The 18,913-nt window shown below is 45.7% G+C and overlaps 1 protein-coding gene across 7 annotated transcripts in view; it reads left to right on the top strand.

Annotated features, from left to right (window-relative positions):
* Positions 1-18,913, top strand: part of fgfr3 (fibroblast growth factor receptor 3) — a 65,074-nt gene that overhangs the window by 39,665 nt on the left and 6,496 nt on the right. For 5 of the 7 annotated variants that reach the window (XM_061695597.1, XM_061695596.1, XM_061695598.1 and 2 more), the window contains 11 exons: positions 2,102-2,225; positions 3,058-3,248; positions 8,609-8,753; positions 11,341-11,513; positions 13,595-13,743; positions 13,828-13,949; positions 14,397-14,507; positions 14,574-14,764; positions 15,441-15,563; positions 16,298-16,368; positions 18,684-18,821. In XM_061695597.1, coding sequence (XP_061551581.1) covers positions 2,102-2,225; positions 3,058-3,248; positions 8,609-8,753; positions 11,341-11,513; positions 13,595-13,743; positions 13,828-13,949; positions 14,397-14,507; positions 14,574-14,764; positions 15,441-15,563; positions 16,298-16,368; positions 18,684-18,821 — 1,538 coding nt within the window. Of the gene's footprint in view, positions 1-2,101; positions 2,226-3,057; positions 3,249-6,662; positions 6,808-8,608; positions 8,754-11,340; positions 11,514-13,594; positions 13,744-13,827; positions 13,950-14,396; positions 14,508-14,573; positions 14,765-15,440; positions 15,564-16,297; positions 16,369-18,683; positions 18,822-18,913 lie in introns of all 7 variants that reach the window. The other 2 variants (XM_061695595.1, XM_061695594.1) reach the window with 2 other exon arrangements.

Below are 18,913 nucleotides of genomic sequence, written 5' to 3'. Positions count from 1 at the left end.
TCATGCGTCTTGCACTGCGGAGAGGCTTCCTTCCGTCGGGCCACTCTGCCATAAAGCCCCGAGCCGTAGAGGGCCGCGGTGATGCTCGACTTTCTCGAACTTTCTCCCATCTCCCGACCGCATCTCTGGAGCTCAGCCGCAGCGATCGTTGGGTTCTTCTTGACTTCTCTCACCGAGGCTCTTCTCCCCCGATGGCTCAGATTGGCCGGACGGCCGGCTCTAAGGAAGGGATCTAGGGATCTGGTCGTCCCAAACGTTTTCCATTTAAGGATTATGGAGGCCACTGTGCTCTTAGGAACCTTAAGTGCAGCAGAATTTGTTTTTCGTAACCTTGGCCAGATCTGCGCCTTGCCACAATTCTGTCTCCGAGCTCTTCAGGCAGTTCCTTTGACCTCATGATTCTCATTCGCTCTGACATGCGCTGTGAGCTGTAAGGGCTCACATAGACACGCGTGTGGACAGAATAATGGCCAGCACCCGAGTTCAATACGCGAGTGTCACAGCAAAGGGTCGGAATACTTTTGGCTGTGTGATATTTCCCTTTTTCTTTTTGAAGAAATCTGCAAAAATGTCAACAATTCTGTTTTTTTTTTCTGTCAATATGGGGTGCTGTTGTACATTAATGTGGGGGGGAAATTACTTAAAAGGATTTTAGAAAATGGCTGCAATATAACACAGAGTGAAAAATGTAAGGGGGTCTGTGGGTACTTTCTGTACCCACTTATATAGATATATATATATATATATATATATATGTGTGTGTGTGTGTGTGTGTGTGTGTGTATTCCTTTTTTGTGATAATTTGTTAACTATCATGGAATCAATTATAATGAATACAATTTAAAAATGAGCATGGATTATTATTTTATGATTAAAATCTTATATTTTGACATCAAATACAGACATTTAAGTAAACAATCATTGTAAAAGATGTATTTTATGAAATTGGTTAATTATTTTGTTATAAATAATATATTTTACGAAATGAACTTTCCTTTTTTTATGAATAAAAAGTTTTCCATTTCATCTGTAATTCTTGTATTCATAAATTGGCTACGTGAATCATCGATAAATGAATGATGAAGTATGAAATGTAAAAATGAGCATTCATTTACATTTTTTTATGAAGAAACCTTTTTGACATCCATCCATTTCCTGTAGCACTTCTCCTCACGCGGGTCGCGGGCGCGCCGGAGTCCCTCCCGGCCGTCTTGGGGCGAGATGCGGGCGACACCCTGAACCGGTCGCCAGCCAATCGCAGGGCACACAGACACAAGCGACCATTGGCGCTCCCATTCGCGCCTACGGGCGATTTGGAGTCTTCGATCAACCTCGCACGCATCTTTTGGGGATGTGGGAGGGAAGCGCAGTGCGAACTCCACACAGGCCGGGCCGGAGTTGAACCCGCAACCTCACCGCCGTGAGGCAGACGTGCTCACCAGTCGGCCCACCGTGCCGCCCAAACGAACATGCGTTATTATTTTATTCAAATCAAATATGTATTTTACATAAAGTACAACAATCATAGTGAAATAAACCATTTTGCTTTTTGATTTGATGAAATAGCCTTAAAGTTTATTAAAAGTAAAGACACTATACAAATGACTGGATTATTATTTATGAAAACTATCTTGCGTTGACATTTTACTTCCTGTTTTAAATGCCTTGGCCCATCGATTGGATTTAAAAATCAAATGTAATCAAAATATTGGGGGGAAAATACACAAAAATGGGAGCATTATTAGCTTGAAACAACACAAATATGAAATCAACAATACATTAGGATTGCAAAAAGCAAATTGAATATTGCGAAACATAACAAAATGTTGGGGGGAGTAGCGTAATATGACAAAACTACAAAATGATTACGCAAAAATATTAGATTAAGAATGCGCAAAAATGAGACCCCCAAAAAAGGGAAAGCTCACGCCGTTCACGTACGAGAAGCCTTTGTTGTAGTTTTAGACACTCTTGCCATTTTTCTTATATTGTCGTTCAGAAAGGTTATCCATCTCTTTTTGTTTAGCCTCTCGCGATGTGACGTGTCGCGTCAACGGTCACGAAGTGAACGGCGACTCTTCTTTGCTTCTTCTTCCCGTAGCTGCGGCACCAGCAGTGGAGTTTGGTGATGGAAAGCGCCGTGCCGTCGGATCGCGGCAACTACACGTGCGTGGTGCACAACAAGTACGGCACCATCACGCACACCTACCAGCTGGATGTGCTCGGTACGTCCGCGCAAACGGGAGAAAAGATAGTTGACCTCGAAGAACGCAAATAAGAAACGCGAATGTTTTCGGCAAAAAAAATATTACATTAAGAATACGCGCAGGTTCGACGGCAACAAAACAATTGGGAAAAGTACTGAAATGGTTAAAAAAAAAAAGCGAAATGTTTGACGGAAAATACACAAAATATACGAAAATATTTGACCCAACATAAATAAATAAATATTAGACATTTGGGGGGGGGGGGGGTCGGCTGGACTTTAACAACCCAAAATGTACTCGACAAACCCAAAAATAAAAAGTACACAAAGTATTACAGAAAATTCAAATATTCAACAAAACATACAAAACCAATGAGGAAAAATACTGAAATATTACAAAAAGTTGAAAATATTCGATTGAAAAATATTACACCATACGAAAAACAAAAATATTTTATTCAAAATGTATCAATAAATATTTGAGAAAAATATAAGTACTCGGTAAAAATACCAAACTATTTGCAAAAATAAATATTTTAGAAAATTGACAAAAAATATGAACTGGAAAATACACAAATATTAGAAAAACTACAGAAATATTTGACAAAAAATACTGAAAAAATACTTGACAGAAAATAACAAATACTAGAGATTTTTTTTTTTTCAACTTCATAACGGTAGCTTAAACATACACAAACATGGGGGTGAAATATCAGTCGATGAAACTGTCGTTTGTTGTTGTTGATTGGAGCCAGTGGTAGTGTCTTCTTGCATTGGGTCTTAACCAGTCCAGAGTCTGGAGAAAGACTAGTAGCTAATTGAACACAAATCCCCCCCCCCCCCCTTTTAAGAACGCTCCCCGCACAGGCCCATCCTTCAGGCGGGCCTGCCGGCCAATCAGTCGGTGGTGGTGGGCAGCGACGTGGAGTTCCACTGCAAAGTGTACAGCGACGCCCAGCCGCACATCCAGTGGCTCAAACACATCGAGGTTAACGGCAGCCGCTTCGACGCCGACGGCAGACCCTACGTCAAAATCCTCAAGGTAACCGCTCGCTGCCACGCCCGCGACGCATCTCACGTGACTCCGTGTTGCCTCCTCCTCAATCTCGCTAACTTGGCTGACGTGCATCGCCTGTCTGTCAAGTATACGTGCTTCAAAATCTGCCAGAAATTGGACAAAATCTCCAGGAGTTTGTCTGTCAAGGGCCCCTTGAAATGACCAAAGGGAGCCTAAAATTCCCCCTTTAAACCAATCTGGCGGAATTCCTGGTATGGCTTCCTGAGACTTTTTCGTGGCCTAGCAAATTTCACGCGGATAAGTCAAGCTGGCTCTGGGGGGCTGAATTCGATTCTTCAGGGTGCTAGCGATGCGGAATGGCCGATTCAACCCAAAATGGCAGAGTTCCTGAGTATTTCCGGGCACGGCTTCTCAAGACGACTTTGTGGGTCGACTCACGATAGACGAGTTGACCGGATTTCACGTTGCCAACTCAAAGTGGTTTGGGGCCTTCGTTTTTGGGGGGAATTCTGTCGTGAGCTGCTGAGGCACAACAACTGCTTCAAACCAAAATGTTGTCTTTTCAGTTATGGCTTCGTGAGACTTTTTTTATACGTCTACCCGTGTTGGATATGCTTACCAAATTTCATATCGCCAGCTCAAACCGGCTTTGAGGGCTGATTTTTTTGGGGGTTCAGTTCTACTGGGTGCTACCGAGGCAAAATGGCTGCTTCAAACCAAAATGGCAGACTTCCTGTGTCTTTTCACTGATGCCTTCTTGAGACTTTTTTGTACGTCTACTCGTGATGGACGTGCCTACCAAATTTCACGTGGCTTAGTCCAAGTGGCTTTGGGGGCTGAGTTAAAAAAAAAAGATGACTTCAGGTCAGTCCAGTCTCGTTGATGTTTAGCTGGCGGCCGCGTGGACTTTTTGAAGGTTTTGCCGAGAATAGTCACAGAGGACAACACCCAGAGGCGTTTTCTTTTTTTTTTTTTTTTTTTTTTTATATATATATATAAAGACTCCCACACTTTCTCATTCCACCTCCTCCGTTTCTTTTTTTTCAAGGCGGCCGCCGAGCGAGCGAGGGAATTACACAAACATCTGGTTTAGACTAAGTTAACTGCTGCGGTGGCGGCAGCGCAGGCAGAGAGGCGGAGCGGCGGCCTCTGCTAACCGCCACTGCCGTCAGATGTCCCGCGTGGCGTGTTTTTTTTTTTCCGGCAGCGGCGGCGGGAGGAGGAGGACGAGGAGCAGGCGACCCCAAAAAAGAAAAGCCACGGAAAAAATGAGCGGAGCGAGGAAGGGCAGAGTCAGCGCAGACCAAAGTGTGACAAAGGAGGAGGAGGAGGAGGACGGAGACCCAAAACGACCAGAACCAGAGAGGACTTGGTTTTTCCACAGATTTATGTCGCGTTCATCGCAGTGTGCTAATGAACCAACAAGGGGATAAATCCGAGTATTTTCTCCAGCAAAAGTGAATATTGTGTTGCTAGGAAAACACAAATGGACTCGAGGCTCATTGGCGCTCCGTTAGATACGCCGTCTTTGCTTTCAGGGCCGCTTCGAACCAAAATGCCAGACTTCCTGGGTCTTTTCAGGCGTGGCTTGCTGAGACTTTTTTGTGGGTCTGCTCAAGATACACGGGCCTACCGAGTTTCATCAAACCGGCTTCGAGGGCCGAATTGTTATTTTTATTTTTTTTATCGAAACACTACCGAGCGAAAATGGCCGCGTCAAACCAAAATGGCCGACTTCCTGTTTCTTTACGGGCGGGTCTACTTCTCATGATGGATATGCCTGCCAAATGATGGACTGCTCAACGAACCCGGCTTTTGGGGCTGAATATTTCACGGTCGGTTACATTTGTTTATGTTGGATTACGTTACGTCGGTAACGTTAAGTTAAGTTACGTTCAGTTCGGTCAGGTCATGTCTGTTCACGTCAGGTTACGCTATGGTAGGTTACGTGACGTTAGAGTGCATAAAATGACCTTCGGTTGCATTAGTTTAGGTTACGTTCACTTGTGTTAGGTTGAGCGTTTCGTTGGGTTACTTTAAGTTAGGTCACATTTGAGTAGTTTAGAACTCGCTATACTAGATTAGTTAAGAACATACTGGTACTTTTGGGGGGGGGGGAACGTATTTTCGTCACGCGGACGTCGACGCGTACGGCAGCTCTACGGACTGTCGCCGTATCGGGAAACATCGTCCGTGTAAAAGCAGCGGCGATGATGAGGGAAGGAAAGAAGGAGGGAGGGAGCGAAGGAGGCGAGCCTTGTCAGCCCAACCGCGGCTCCACGCTCTATTTTGGACCGCCGCATAATTGAAACAATATTTAGCCGGTTCTGTGTGTGCGTGCGTGCGTGCGTCACCGCGCGCTATTCATTCATTGAGCCGTCATGACGTGTGTGGCGTGTGATGTATCGTTAAGTGGGAGGAGGAGGAGGCTTCATGAATCCTTCTTTGATGATTTGGGGGGGGGAAAAAAAAGCGTCTGCAGCTCAGCCCTTCATATTCATATTCATGCACAGCATCAAACGCTCACGTTTGCTCCTCTTTTTGCTAATCTTTCATTATTCATCACATATATTCACACGTCTCCATATGTGGATATGCGTGTTTTAATGACATACTGGGACGACTTTGACTTGTTTTATGGTTCCGTGACACAACATTAGGTACACCTGCACCGTCTAACTCGTGAGATCCAACCAAAACGTTTGCCCGCGCGAAGAGCAATTGTCACTTTGATTGACACTGTAAAAAGCGTCAGATTTGATTTATAAAAAAAAAAAAAAAAAAAATGGCATTTCAAAATGTCTCAAATTTGTGAAAATGGGCGGCCTTTCAAAGTCTTACATTCGATCAACGCGGCCCAAAATGTCTTCAAAGGTGGAGTCGAGAGAAGATCGGCGACCTTAAAAAGTGGAATGAAGTCTTCTTCTTACATTTCGTGAAAGTAATCCCGAAAAAAGTCCAAACAAGTGAGAAAGTGATTTTGAGCAAAGTGGCCTTCTAAGGTGTCCTTTGAAAACTCTGAAAATCCATGAAAGCAGGCTGCCTTTAAATATCTTCGTCCGGATTATTACCAAAATGGCCAAACAAAGTCTTATATTCGATAAAAACAACAATGAATTAGATTTTTTGGGGAAAGCGGCCTCAAGGTGGACTTCAAATTCTCGATGGAATCAAAACGGCCTTTCAAAAGTCTCGGAAAGTCCGATCAAAGTCGATCGGCGTCAAGTTGTCAACTTGATCAAAATGTCCCGAGTTCCGTTTAGCGTCCGTAAACGCCGATTGGATTGTGCGGGTGCACCTCATGGATTGCGCAGTGATTGTAAACCTAACCCCGGAGGTGACCCGCTTTCTACTTCCCGGGTGATTCGGAAGGTCCGCGGCCGCCGTCCGCTTCGCATGTAGCGGCGGGTGCATTTGAATGTGTTCCATTGTTTGCAGAGCGTAGTGAGCTGGCAGGCCGAGGCCCGGCTCGCGCTCAAACTGTCCAACGTGACAGAACGAGACGCCGGCAAGTACTGGTGCCGCGCCACTAACTTTGTAGGCACGTCGCAAAACGCCTTCTGGCTCAAAATACAGCGAGCAGGTAACAGCGACCGCTTTCAAAAGCGTCTGTGTGTCTCCTCCTTTTCCCTGGGGGCGCTCGCCGCGGTTTCATCCGCCGCCGCCGCCGCCGCCTCGGTTGCGTGTCCGTCGCATTCGCGCATCCTACACGTATTTGTCACGTTTCGGCGACGTTCGCGCTGCAGGTTGTTCAATCCGATCTTTTTATGCAGTCGTTGACGTTACAAAAAACAGATGTGGCTTCTGTCGTGGACGAAACGACGTGCGCGACGTGACGTGCGCGTTGGAAAGCATCTTCTTTTCGCCACCGACTGTTTTCTGTTGCTCGGTCCGCCGTCGTCGTTTGGTGGCGTTTGGCTTTTGTCGAACGATCGTGACGACGGCACAAAGGTCGGCGCGTCCGTACCGCACGGCGTCGGCTACGTATCCGATTTACCTCCACGTAGGAGAGAGGCGTGGGTCGGACATGAGCGAACGGGAACTGTACTGTTCACGTTGACGTGAAAAAAAAGAGTCCGCTACGTGTCCCGTTGGGCAAACAAATCGGAATTGACCTGCAGCGTGAACGCAGCCTTAGTGACGCTAAACCGATCCGGCGTAAGTCCACAACATACGAAAGATGGATTTATTTCGTAAAACAAAACGGCCTACGTCTCACTTTTCTAACAGTTGGATTTTGGGGGGGTGTTCGGTTTATTGTGAGTTGCCTTTTTATAGTTTTAAATTGGATCCCAAAGTCTTAATCATACTCAGAAAAGTCGACAAAGTCTTAAATTAATCCACGTTGCCTCAAAATGTTTGAAATTTGATCAAAGTCAACTTAAAGTTTTGGATTTACTCCAAGTGAATTTCATTTAATAGTCTTAAAAAGTCTTCGATTTGCTGTAAAAAGGGATAAATCTGAAACTTGATCAGTCAACGGAAAGCATTGAATCCGAGTAGCCATAAAAGGGATTTTATAGTCTTGAATGTGACGTAAAAAGTCTTACGTTTGATCAAAATAGCCTTAGAATGTTTCCAATTGGATCCAAATCAAGTTTAAAAGTGCGAGATTGGAGGAGATAGCCTTAAAAAGTGTCACTGTTGATGAAAGTCGCTTTAAAAAGGCTTCGATTTCATCGAATAGCCTTTAGGAGATTCTTCAATGTCATCAGTGTGACCTTCAAAAGGTTTCAAATTGGATACAGACGGCCTTAGCCAAGTTTTACATTGATTAAAGTAGGCTTAAAAAGTTCATTCGAAAAGTCTTGAACTTTAAAAAAGTCGAGATAAGTCTGATGTGTGATCAAATTCGGGATATTGACTCAAATGGCATTCATGAAGGCCTTCTAAGTCGATTTGAAACAAGAACAATTCCAATTGATCAAAGTAGCCTCAGAAAAAAAGAGTTTGGTCAGAATCGGATGCTTTGCTTTTCTTGCCTTCCATTTGATTGCGGCCTTTCACGCAGCTCTCACAAAGTTGACAAAACAACATTTGATGACGAAAAAGGGCAAACTCCCTCGAAAACGAAAACGCCTCCCAACGTTTTTTGTGCGCACGCTTCAGCAAGTGAGCGTGACAAAAATAAGTGGATAATAAGAAACATATTCCAAAATAAAAAAGTGCTGCGACACGAGTTGAGCACCGGCGTGGACGGGTTTTTGGTTTTGCGTCGTTGTCCTTGTGGTGAAGGTTCTGCTTGGGCGTCTTCTTGTGCGTCTTCTTTTCTCGTGTCTTTGCTGTGTTTCAAGGTGCTCTCTTGATGGTGTTCCTTCCTTCCTTCCTTCCTTCCGTCCTTGCTCCCTTGCTTCCTTCCCTCCCTCCATCTGGCTTCCCTTCAGACGGCCGGTATTAACACCACCGACAACGAGCTGGAGGTGCTCTTGGTGGCCAACGTGTCTTTGGAGGACGCGGGCGAGTACACATGCCTGGCGGGGAACTCTATCGGCTACGCTCACCACTCTGCTTGGCTCACGGTGCTTCCAGGTACGCCCGCCCGCCCGCCCGCCCGCCGCCGCCGCCGCCGCCGCCGCCGCCGCCGCTCGAACCGGGTCCGGTGTCCGGGAAGTTCATTTGAGCTACTGACAGCTACAGCGGGCTCAATCCGTCCGTGTTTGTCATTTTGCAGGAGTTTGATTTCAACTTGTACGGTCGCAGTCAAATATGGGAGGTTTATATTATCTCTATCTATTATCTTCATGAAAGATGAACACTCACATTCACCGAGACAAACGTGCAGATGAACTGGCATTGCAGTTGGCCCAGCGTTGCGCCGGCGAAATATCCAAATTGGAAGGTCATCTGAAGGATAGATTGCGCTTCCTTTTTTATGTCGCGCGTAACTCCCACGTTGGAGTTGAATGGAGTTAGCCCACTCTCGTTGTCATTGGCTCATTTCTAATAACAACAAAATGATGTTGTTGTTGTTGTTTTTTTGGAATGTTTGCTCCCTTTTGCATGAACACAACTCACTCCTCTCCTCCGCTAAGAGCGCTTTCACACTCGCAGCGTTAGCGATAGCGTCGTCGTCCAAGCGGGTGAAGCGAGGTGTTACGCAACACCCCGCTTGACAATGTCATGCCAAAGTCAGAACGGTGACATCACTGAATGCGGCACGTACAAAGATTTGACTCGGTTTAGTATGTTTGCCGTTTCATCAAAGTGGCCCTAAAAGTCCAAACGAACAAAATTGAATCCCAAAAAAGAAGTGTTAAAAAGGTTTTCATTGGCTCAAAATGGTCTTTAAAGCCTCCGTTCTGAGAAGTATGACATTTGATTTAAAGAAAAAGATATATTTATATCTGTAAATATATACCTTTAAAAGTCTTGATTTTTGTCGTAGGCTTAAATATGAACAAAGTCAACTTAAAAGTGGAGAAGTCAGAATTCGTCAAAACAACCTAAAGAAGTCATACATTTGAAAAATGGGCTGATAAGTCATATTTGATCAAAGTAACTTAAATAAGTCTTAAATGTAATGAGAAATGGGCTGAAAGAGTCTTCTTACATTTGGTCAAAATGATCTGGATAAGAATCTTAGCTTGGATCCAAACGGACTTTAAAAAGCCTCGTCAATGTTTTCAGTTTGATCCTTTGGCTTAAAAAAAATCCAATGAAGTCTGACGTTGGATGAAAATGACCCTCAAACGTTCAGAAAATGCGTAACATCTCGTCCAAGTGACCTTAAAAAGTCGGCCGTTCGACGAGCGGCCTTAAAAGTCTTGAATTTGATCGAAATGGCCTCGAACGATCGGAAAGCGTCTGAATTTTCATTCCGATCAAAATGGCCGTAGTCCAAGCCTTTAAGCCTTACATTTGAGCCCCAAAATGTCTGGGAAAAAGTCTCATCTGGCCTTCAAAATGGAGTACGCATCTATTTTGATCAAAGTGGCCTTCGAAAAACTGATCAGTGGCTTGAAACGGTGCCCCAAAAGTCCCAGTGGCCTCGGGAGGGTCTGGGCGGGAAAAAAGTCATTTGAAAGCCGACTCGGTCCGCTTGTCAAGTCTGACGGCGAACAACCCAAAGCGGATTTACGGCTGCGAGTGTGAAAGCCAAACGCGATCGCCGTTGGCTTAGCGTCGGCGTCGGCGTGTTTGCAGTTCAATGCTGTTCGGTATTTGGACTCGACGTGTACGAAGCGCTGCCGAATCAGTTTTTCGAGCCGACCGAGGAGCGAGCCGAGTTCGTTTCAAAAGGGACAATATTTTTGTATATTATTGTTGTAACATGAGGCAGCCGGGAGGAAAGACTTTTTTTTTGCGCCGTTGTTGTTGTTGTTTGTGTCGAGAAAGAACAGCACACGACAGCAGAGCTCGGCAAAATGTTGCTCGTTGGTTTTTTTTTTAATCATCAATATTAATATTAGTCCAAAATATAGATCTGGACGGCTAACATTGGTGTACTGTGTTTATTTGATTGATTATAATTGCATTGATATAAACTTACGTAAAAATGTAGAACTAATACGCATTTTGACTTTATACTTTTTTCTCTCATCCTGTCAAATTAGTTCATTGAAAGAATACGTTGTTCGTAAAATAAACAATTTTACAAATATTTCAATGAAATAACTGGCTAATAAAAACAATTCTTCAATGTATTCATTTCTAAATCAAGTTAAAAAGTGATTCATAATAATAGTCGGTCGAGAAGCATAAGCGAAATAATTATTAGTAACGCAATTTACAAAAGAAATCTAAAGTAAAAGATTTTCCATCGACTTTGGAAAATGTTTGAATTGAGTGATACCGTCATTCATTCAACGGATTTTAAAAATAAAATGATGACGAAAAGAATTGATTATAAGTAAGATTTAGGGGGGGGGGAACGTTTTTCTTTTTTGATTGTAAATTCAAATAATCACAGGCGATGAGATGACAAAACGAGAAGGAGTTATATCTGATGAGTATTCAAATAACGGCAAGCGCCCAAAATCCCGCGCGGCCGCGCCGCGGAGCACCCGCCCGAGTCTGTCCTCCCCCCTGCACTCCAAGCACTTTAGTCGAGGTCGGCGGCGGTCCCGTCGTCGACACGCGGCACGTAAAGCAAAGCGCCGGTGTTGATCCCGAGCAGCGAGTCCGGAGAAGGAGGACTACTACGCCGACATCCTGATCTACGTGACGGGCTGCGTGCTGTTCATCTTGGCCGTGGTCATCGCCGTGCTGTGTCGCACGCGCGTGAGCGCGCAGAAGACGCCGCCCGAGCCGCCCGTGCAGAAACTCTCCAAGTTCCCGCTCAAGAGACAGGTAACAGAAAGTAGATACCAGATTTGCACAGCCCCGATTCCTCGGTCGTTAAGTCGGCCGCTCGGTCACTCGACCCACCGAGTCGGTCCGTCGGTAACTCGCTTCCTCGGACCATCGGTCCGGTCCGTCGGTCGCTCGTTCGGTCGGTCAACCGGGTCGTCGGTGAGCGATTCGGGAAGTTAGTTCATCACACGGTTATCGGTCGATGAGTTTGTTCGTCGTTGAAAACGAGTCAGTCAGTAAATCAGTCGGTCAGTCGCTTACTAGGTTAGTTCGTCCGTACGTTAGCCGGTCGTTCGGTCGGGCGGCGGATTAGTGAGACGTCGAGTGAGTCGGTCAGTCCGTCGCTCGGTTCATTTGTCAGTCGCTTAGTTAGTCATTCGGGTCGTCGCTCGGTCAGTCAGTTGGTCGACTGCTTAAGTCAGTCGCGCGATCAATTGGTCAGGAAGTCAGCTCGTCAATCAGCGAGTCAGTCGGTAAGTCAATTCACGGGTCAGTCGCCCAGCTCATCTGTCAATCAGTCGCAGGGTTCGTTGTCGTAAATGACTCAGTCGGTCAACGGATCGGCCGATTAGTCAGTCAGTGCGTTTGTCAGTCAATCGGCCAGTTAGTCAGTCACGCGCGTGTTGTTGTTTCGTCAGTTACTTTGTTCATTTGGGAGATTCTTTTTGTTATTCTCTCGTTGTGAGCGAGTCAGTCGGTGAATCATTTCAATGAATGAGCTGACCGAAAGTTCCGCTTCGAAAGTCTCCAATGACTTCCGATAGATCTTCTTCTTCTCCGTCTTCCCTCTCTCTGCCTTCTTCCCGTCCCGCCGCCGTCCGTTGACTAAGTCTCGCAAAAGGCCAAGCGAGTCAACCGTCCGCCGTCTCGGAAGTGGAGCGAGGTGCGCCGATGGACGTCGCGTCGGAGCGTTTGAATTGTCGCTGCTTTTCTTCTTTTGTCGTTCTTTTCGAAGGTTTGTCACGTACGCGTGAGACGTTTGCGACCGCGCCGAACATTTGAAGTCCTCCGACTTCCCTCTTCCGAGGCAACGATTTTTATTGCATTCTTGCGTAATCTTTGCTCGCTTTTTGTCCCGCTAATCTCCCGCTTCTTTCCCCTCCTCCTTTTTTCTTTCTTTTTTTCTCGTAAGCCACTAAATCTCCCTCAAAGCTCCTGGCATTTTCTAGCACTTATTACTTTTCAGGCCGAGCAAATTTGGACCTGGACTGTTTTTTTGTTGTTGTTGTTTTCCGTTTTTCTCGTCGTTTCGCTTGAAGACGAGAACTTGTCGGTTCATCAGTTGGAAGACGCGACCGCAGATCCGTCGGAACGCCGGCAGGAAGTTGCTGTTTGGAAACGGAGTATCCACGGATGGACGAGCGAAGCGCCAGCTCTTGCTCTCCTTTTTTTTTTTTTTTTTTTTGCTTTGTCTGTCAGTCAGTCAGTCAGTTCGTCTGTCTGTCACTTTTATAGCTCGGAAGTCAGTTAGCGAGTCAGTTACTTTATTAGTTTGTTACTTGTTAGGTCGATCGGTCGTTGAATTTCTTTGTTAGTTATTTTGTTAGTCAGCAACTCGGTCAGTCATTCACTAACTCGGTGAGTTAAACCGTTCATGGGTCAAGTCAGTCGGTTCTGTCCCTTGTTTTGTTTTTAAGTCAGTAGGTGAGCTCCTTCATCATTTAGTTACTTGGTTGGTAAGTTGAACAGTCAGTTAATTCATTTCGTAGTCTGTTAGTCAGTCGGTTGGTTCCTTGGTTAGTCACTTATTGAGTCAGTCGTGTAGTTAGTTAGCCAGTTAGTCAGTGAGTAAGTTGTTCAGGTAATCTGTCTGACAGTTATACAGTCAGTCGTTAGGGTTTTCATCGGTATTGGTTTCCTTTAAAGTTAGTGTTTGTTAGCTGTAGCGTGCTGCCGTCTGTCGTCAAGTCTTGCGGTTTGCATCTTGAAACGTGAAAGGGAGCTTTCGGTGAGCGTTAGCGACAACCCGCTAAACCGCTGGTGAGGATTTGAAACTGGGCGTCAAAGTTCTCCTGTTTTTTTTTCACCCCCTTTCAGCGACGATAACGGTCTCCTCTGGGATGTGTTTGCCACCCAAGCAGGTGTCCTTGGATTCCAACTCGTCCATGAACTCCAACACGCCGCTGGTGAGGATCGCTCGCCTGTCGTCCAGCGACGGGCCCGCGCTGGCCAACGTCTCCGAGCTGGAGCTGCCCTCCGACCCCAAGTGGGAGTTTTCCAGAGCGCGGTGAGGACGAACCCGGCGAGCCTTTGGCTCAGCCGCGCGCCGACGTTCACGCCGGTGAAAGGCTTTCCTTTGCGGGCGTTCCAGGCTGACGTTGGGGAAGCCTCTGGGCGAGGGCTGCTTCGGTCAGGTGGTGATGGCCGAGGCCGTCGGCGTCGACAAGGAGAAACCCAACAAGCCGCTGACGGTCGCTGTGAAAATGCTGAAAGGTCAGCTGCTTTCGGGGGGTTTTTTCATTGTGATCTTTCAACAGATTTGGTTTGGATTTTGCTTGGGAATCTTGTTCATTGCAACATATGTTGTACAATTATGGAGAAATGTTTGAATACCGCCCCCAAACAAGTGGTCATCTTATCGTAATAACCATGTCAAATTATGACAACAAAGTAGTCATGGTACGAGAAAAAAAGATAAAGATACATTTGTAAAGTCATGAGGAAAAAGTCATGTGATGAAAAAAAAGTCGACAAGACAAACCTCGCGAAGTCACAAGAAATAATAGGATAATAATAATAACAACATTACAGGAAAGTCATAACTCCCAAGCGTGGGGGGAAAAAATGCAGTCACCTGACTACTTGCCTGCACTTCGGAGACGCTTTCCAAGCGCTTCACTTCCCTGACGCGTCCTCCTCCTCCTCCATCTCTTGTCTCAGATGACGCGACAGATAAAGATTTGTCCGACCTGGTGTCCGAGATGGAGATGATGAAGATGATCGGAAAACACAAAAACATCATCAACCTGCTGGGAGCCTGCACGCAAGACGGTAAGGCCTCATTGCGAACCTCCTTCGGAATGCTAATTACCTGGAAGTAACCGCACGGTCCCGCAGGTCCGCTCTACGTTCTGGTGGAGTACGCCTCCAAAGGCAACCTCAGGGAGTACCTGAGGGCACGTCGGCCGCCGGGCATGGACTACTCCTTTGATACCTGCAAAATCCCAGACGAGCAGCTGACCTTCAAAGACTTGGTGTCCTGCGCCTACCAGGTGGCCAGAGGCATGGAGTACCTCGCCTCGCAGAAGGTCAGTCGAGCGTGGACTTCAAACACACTTTGGCCGTCGGCAAAAGCAGCAAACGGCAGCTGTAGAAAATACATAGATTTGAAGAGGTATTCCGCAAGGCACGACATTAGGTCCCATTCTTTTTACATTCGAAAATAGGGTTTAGCGTTGAAATTTGAAGCTAAAAAGATGAGGGGGGGGGGGGGGGGGGGGGGGGGAAGTCATGTTACCAGAAAAGTTGTAATGAAGTAACAGTAAATAAATTCTATAATTTTACAAGAAATGTTTTGAGCGAAAAGTCATTATGGTTGCAAGATAAAAACAACAAGGTACCTTCACATTGCTGACAGTTTGGCTTGTCAGTCCACCCTTCGTCAGAGCTGTCACCGCTTCCGAGTGAAACAGCCGATCGGGTCGGGAAACCTTCAAAATAAAGTTCAGCAAGGTAACAGATTAAACTGGAAAAAAACATTTTTTGTCTGAACCAAAGAAATCCAACAACCCTTTAAAAGAAGAAGTTCACGATCAACCTTCTAGACCTATAAACAATTGTCATAATGTTAGGAGAATGTTACGAGAAAAAGGTTTCAGTCACGTGGAAAGAAAGTTGCGATGTTACGAGAAAACAAAGTTGTGTTTTCCGTATTGTTGCCATGCAGTAGGTCTGACGCGTCTGCTACCTTCCTTCCCGTCGCAGTGCATCCACCGAGACCTGGCGGCCAGGAACGTCCTGGTGACGGACGACAACGTCATGAAGATCGCCGACTTCGGGCTGGCCAGAGATGTGCACAACATAGACTACTACAAAAAGACCACCAATGTGAGAGCGCTTGTCCTTTTCAGGAGCGCATACTCGATACTAATGACGAGAAGGGATCTTAATCCGCAAAGGTTACGCGATAAAAGAAGTTTGCAGGTTGCTCTCGGTGAATATTGTTCATTACAATTGTCAGTCAATGAAATTGCCATTTAAAATGACAGGACAAATGTTAGGAGATTACAAGAAAAATGTTGCAAAACTCCAGATCCATGTTGTAAAATGAAGGGACGATGTGTCTCAAATGATTGGAAACTTCCAGAAAAAAAGTTGTCATGAAAAGAGCAACTGGTGAACTTTATGAGGAAAAGGTAACGTTGCGAGGAAACAAGTTGGAATATTACAACAAATGATCGAAAGTTACAAGCAAATAGAAAAATATTTAAAGGTACAATTAAAACGTCATCAAATTAAAAACAAAAACTGCCAAATGTAAAATTGTAACGTTATGAGAAAAACAGCGGTGATGTTAGGAGAAGAAAAGTCAATGTTAGGAGAAAAGTAAGACGTATGGCTCAAAGAAAAAATGTTGGAATCTTACAAAATCAGGAGTCCAGAAGTTGTAAAGTTACAGGCAAAACTTTTAGCATTTAGTCAAGTAATTCAAAGTTCTGGTTTCAAAAATACTACTGATAATAATGACTACTGATTGACGAAAGAAATGAAAAAGCCCAAAGTGTCCATGAACACGAGTGAACTGCTGTGTTGTGTTGACTGCTGCGTGTTGCGTTTGCCAGGGCCGCCTGCCCGTCAAGTGGATGGCACCGGAGGCTCTCTTCGACCGGGTCTACACTCACCAGAGCGACGTGTGAGTTTGCCTTGCCGCCTTGTCCGCATATCCCGCCGCGGCGCGTCGGCGTCGGGAACCCGGCGGGCCAATCCGACAACGGGAATATCGGCGGCGGGCGGCGCATCCCTGACCGCGTTTGTTCTGCGTGCCGCGTAATCTCCCGACACGACGCGAGAGAGCGCGGGGCGGCGCCGCCGTCTTAGCCGTGTTTTCGCCGCGTGAATCCACAGCGAGCGATAAGAGGGCGCTCACTCCGCATCTTCCCTCGGGGATGTTTTTCCACCAGGATTCAAAGGGAGGCGCCCCCTTGAAGCGCCTCGCACAGGTCAGGGGTCACAAAGGCACACGCTCTTGCGCTAGCGACGCGAAAAGGGACCACTTCGAGAAAATCGTTACGTTACGGGAAGAAGAAGACAAAAATGTTACAATCGCAACATTCCAAAGATAAAACGGGAAAGTTAAGAGAAAAAGTTACAAATATTATCTATATATTAAATATTAAAAAGGTTTTGTCATTAGAAAATAGTCATACCGTTAACAATAAAAAAAAAAAAAAAAAAAAAAATTGTGGTCTTGCGAGCACAACATGGGGGGGGAAAAGAAAGAAAAATAAAATGTAATGTGACGTGAAAAATGTCAGAATGTTAGTTGTACAAAAATGCTGTACGATAAAACACTCAGGTCACGGTGAGAAATGTCAACAACATATGAGGGGAGGAAAAAAAACTTTAATGCTACGAGCCACAAATTCAAAAGATAAAATAGAACAAGTTACGGGAAAACAGTCTCGTAAAAGTTACAGGAAAAAATGTCGTGACGCTGCGAGGAGGAAGTTGTTAAAGTTACAGTTGTTTCATTCCCAAGGTCCAGTTGAAATAGGAAGAAAACACTTGAAATGTTCCGAGGAAAAGGTGGGAAGTTGACAGGGAAAAGTCACCATAACAAATTTGTATTGGGTGAAGACAAAAAAGACAAAATTGGAGCTAAAATGGGAAATTTATGGACTAGATGTTGAAATATTATGGGGGGGGGGGGAAGGTCACAAATCGTCAACTTTGTAGCACGTTTAGGAGACAGAAATAAACATTTTATGAGGGAAAAACATCTCGCAACGTTACAAGGAAAAGAAATGAATGTTACAAAATCAAAGTTCAAAGGAGAATAGTACAGTTGAGAGGAAAAAGTGCTAATATGACGGGAAAATGCTCGTAATCTTACCAGAAAAAAAAAGATAGTGACAAGAAGAAAAAATGTTGTAAATATACATGACAGAGTCTGTACAAGTTAAAAAGTTAACAGAGTAAACGTAAAAGGAAGAAGGTCCAATTTCGGCAAGATGGAGTCGTATTGTTTTGGGGAAAACAAAAATCAAGAAAAAAGTCCAAAGTTGACAGCAAAAAAAGATTTATTCATATAGTGTTACAAAAGAAAGAAGTCGTCGTCGTGTTGCAGGGGGAAACTTCGTAATGTGACAAGAAAGCTTTTCAAGAATATTTTGGTAAAAGTCCGATTGTTTCGAGAAAAAAGATGAAAAGACAACTCAGCGAAGTTGGTGGAAAAACAGCATAACGTTGCGAGAAAAGAGAAAAGTCGCGTGCCGAGAAGAGCGGCTGTCAACTCGGCGGCCCCGTGTGTGCGTATTCCTGTGATTCCGGCACACCGGGCGAGAATCCCACCCGCCCGCCCGCCCGCCCGCCCGCCGCTGTGTTTTTCCAGCAGGTCTGCATTTTCAGAGCCAGGCCGATTCGAGTACAGGAGCGGAATCCCCCGCCCCCTCGGTCACCCTGTTTCATCTTAACGCCGCAATATTAGCGCAAGAAAAAGAAAGAAGAGCAACTCAAAGAGGGGAAATAAAGGAAATGGAAATCCATCCGTCCATTTCCGCGGGCGTGCCGGCGCCCATCCCAGCCGTCTTCGGGCGAGAGGCGGGGTGCGCCCTGAACCGGTCGCCAGCCAATCGCAGGGCACATCCAAACAAAACAACCGTTGGCGCTCACGTTCACACCTACGGGCAATTTAGAGTCTCCAATCAACCTAGCGCGCATGTTTTTTGGGACGTGGGAGGAAAGCGGAGTGCCCGGAGAAAAGCCTCGCAGGCGCGGGGAGAACGTGCAAGGGACTCGGGGGACTTTTACAACAAATTGCAAGTCACAAAAATAGAAAATATACTGTATGTCATGGGAGTTTCACAAGGTGCGATGTGAGGTCCCATGCTTTTTACATTCCGCATTCAAATAGGTGCTAAAGAGTTAGACTTCGAGGAGGAAAAAGGTCACCCATTAGCTCTCTCTACATAATACGTAGCGATGTTTGTGCTGTGTTTGTGCGAGCAGGTGGTCTTACGGCGTGTTACTGTGGGAGATCTTCACGCTGGGGGGTTCGCCATACCCGGGCATCCCCGTGGAGGAACTCTTCAAGCTGCTCAAGGAGGGACACCGCATGGACAAACCCGCCAACTGCACCCACGAGCTGTACGTCGCACTTTCAACACAACACCTTCCTCCGCTGCTTTAGTGGGAAGAAGAAGAAAAAAGTCTGCGTCGTCAGGAGGGAAACGGAATAT

Source organism: Phycodurus eques, chromosome 14 (genome assembly GCF_024500275.1).
Source record: "Phycodurus eques isolate BA_2022a chromosome 14, UOR_Pequ_1.1, whole genome shotgun sequence".
Lineage (NCBI taxonomy): Eukaryota > Metazoa > Chordata > Actinopteri > Syngnathiformes > Syngnathidae > Phycodurus > Phycodurus eques.
This window is presented reverse-complemented; position numbering and strand designations above follow the sequence as displayed.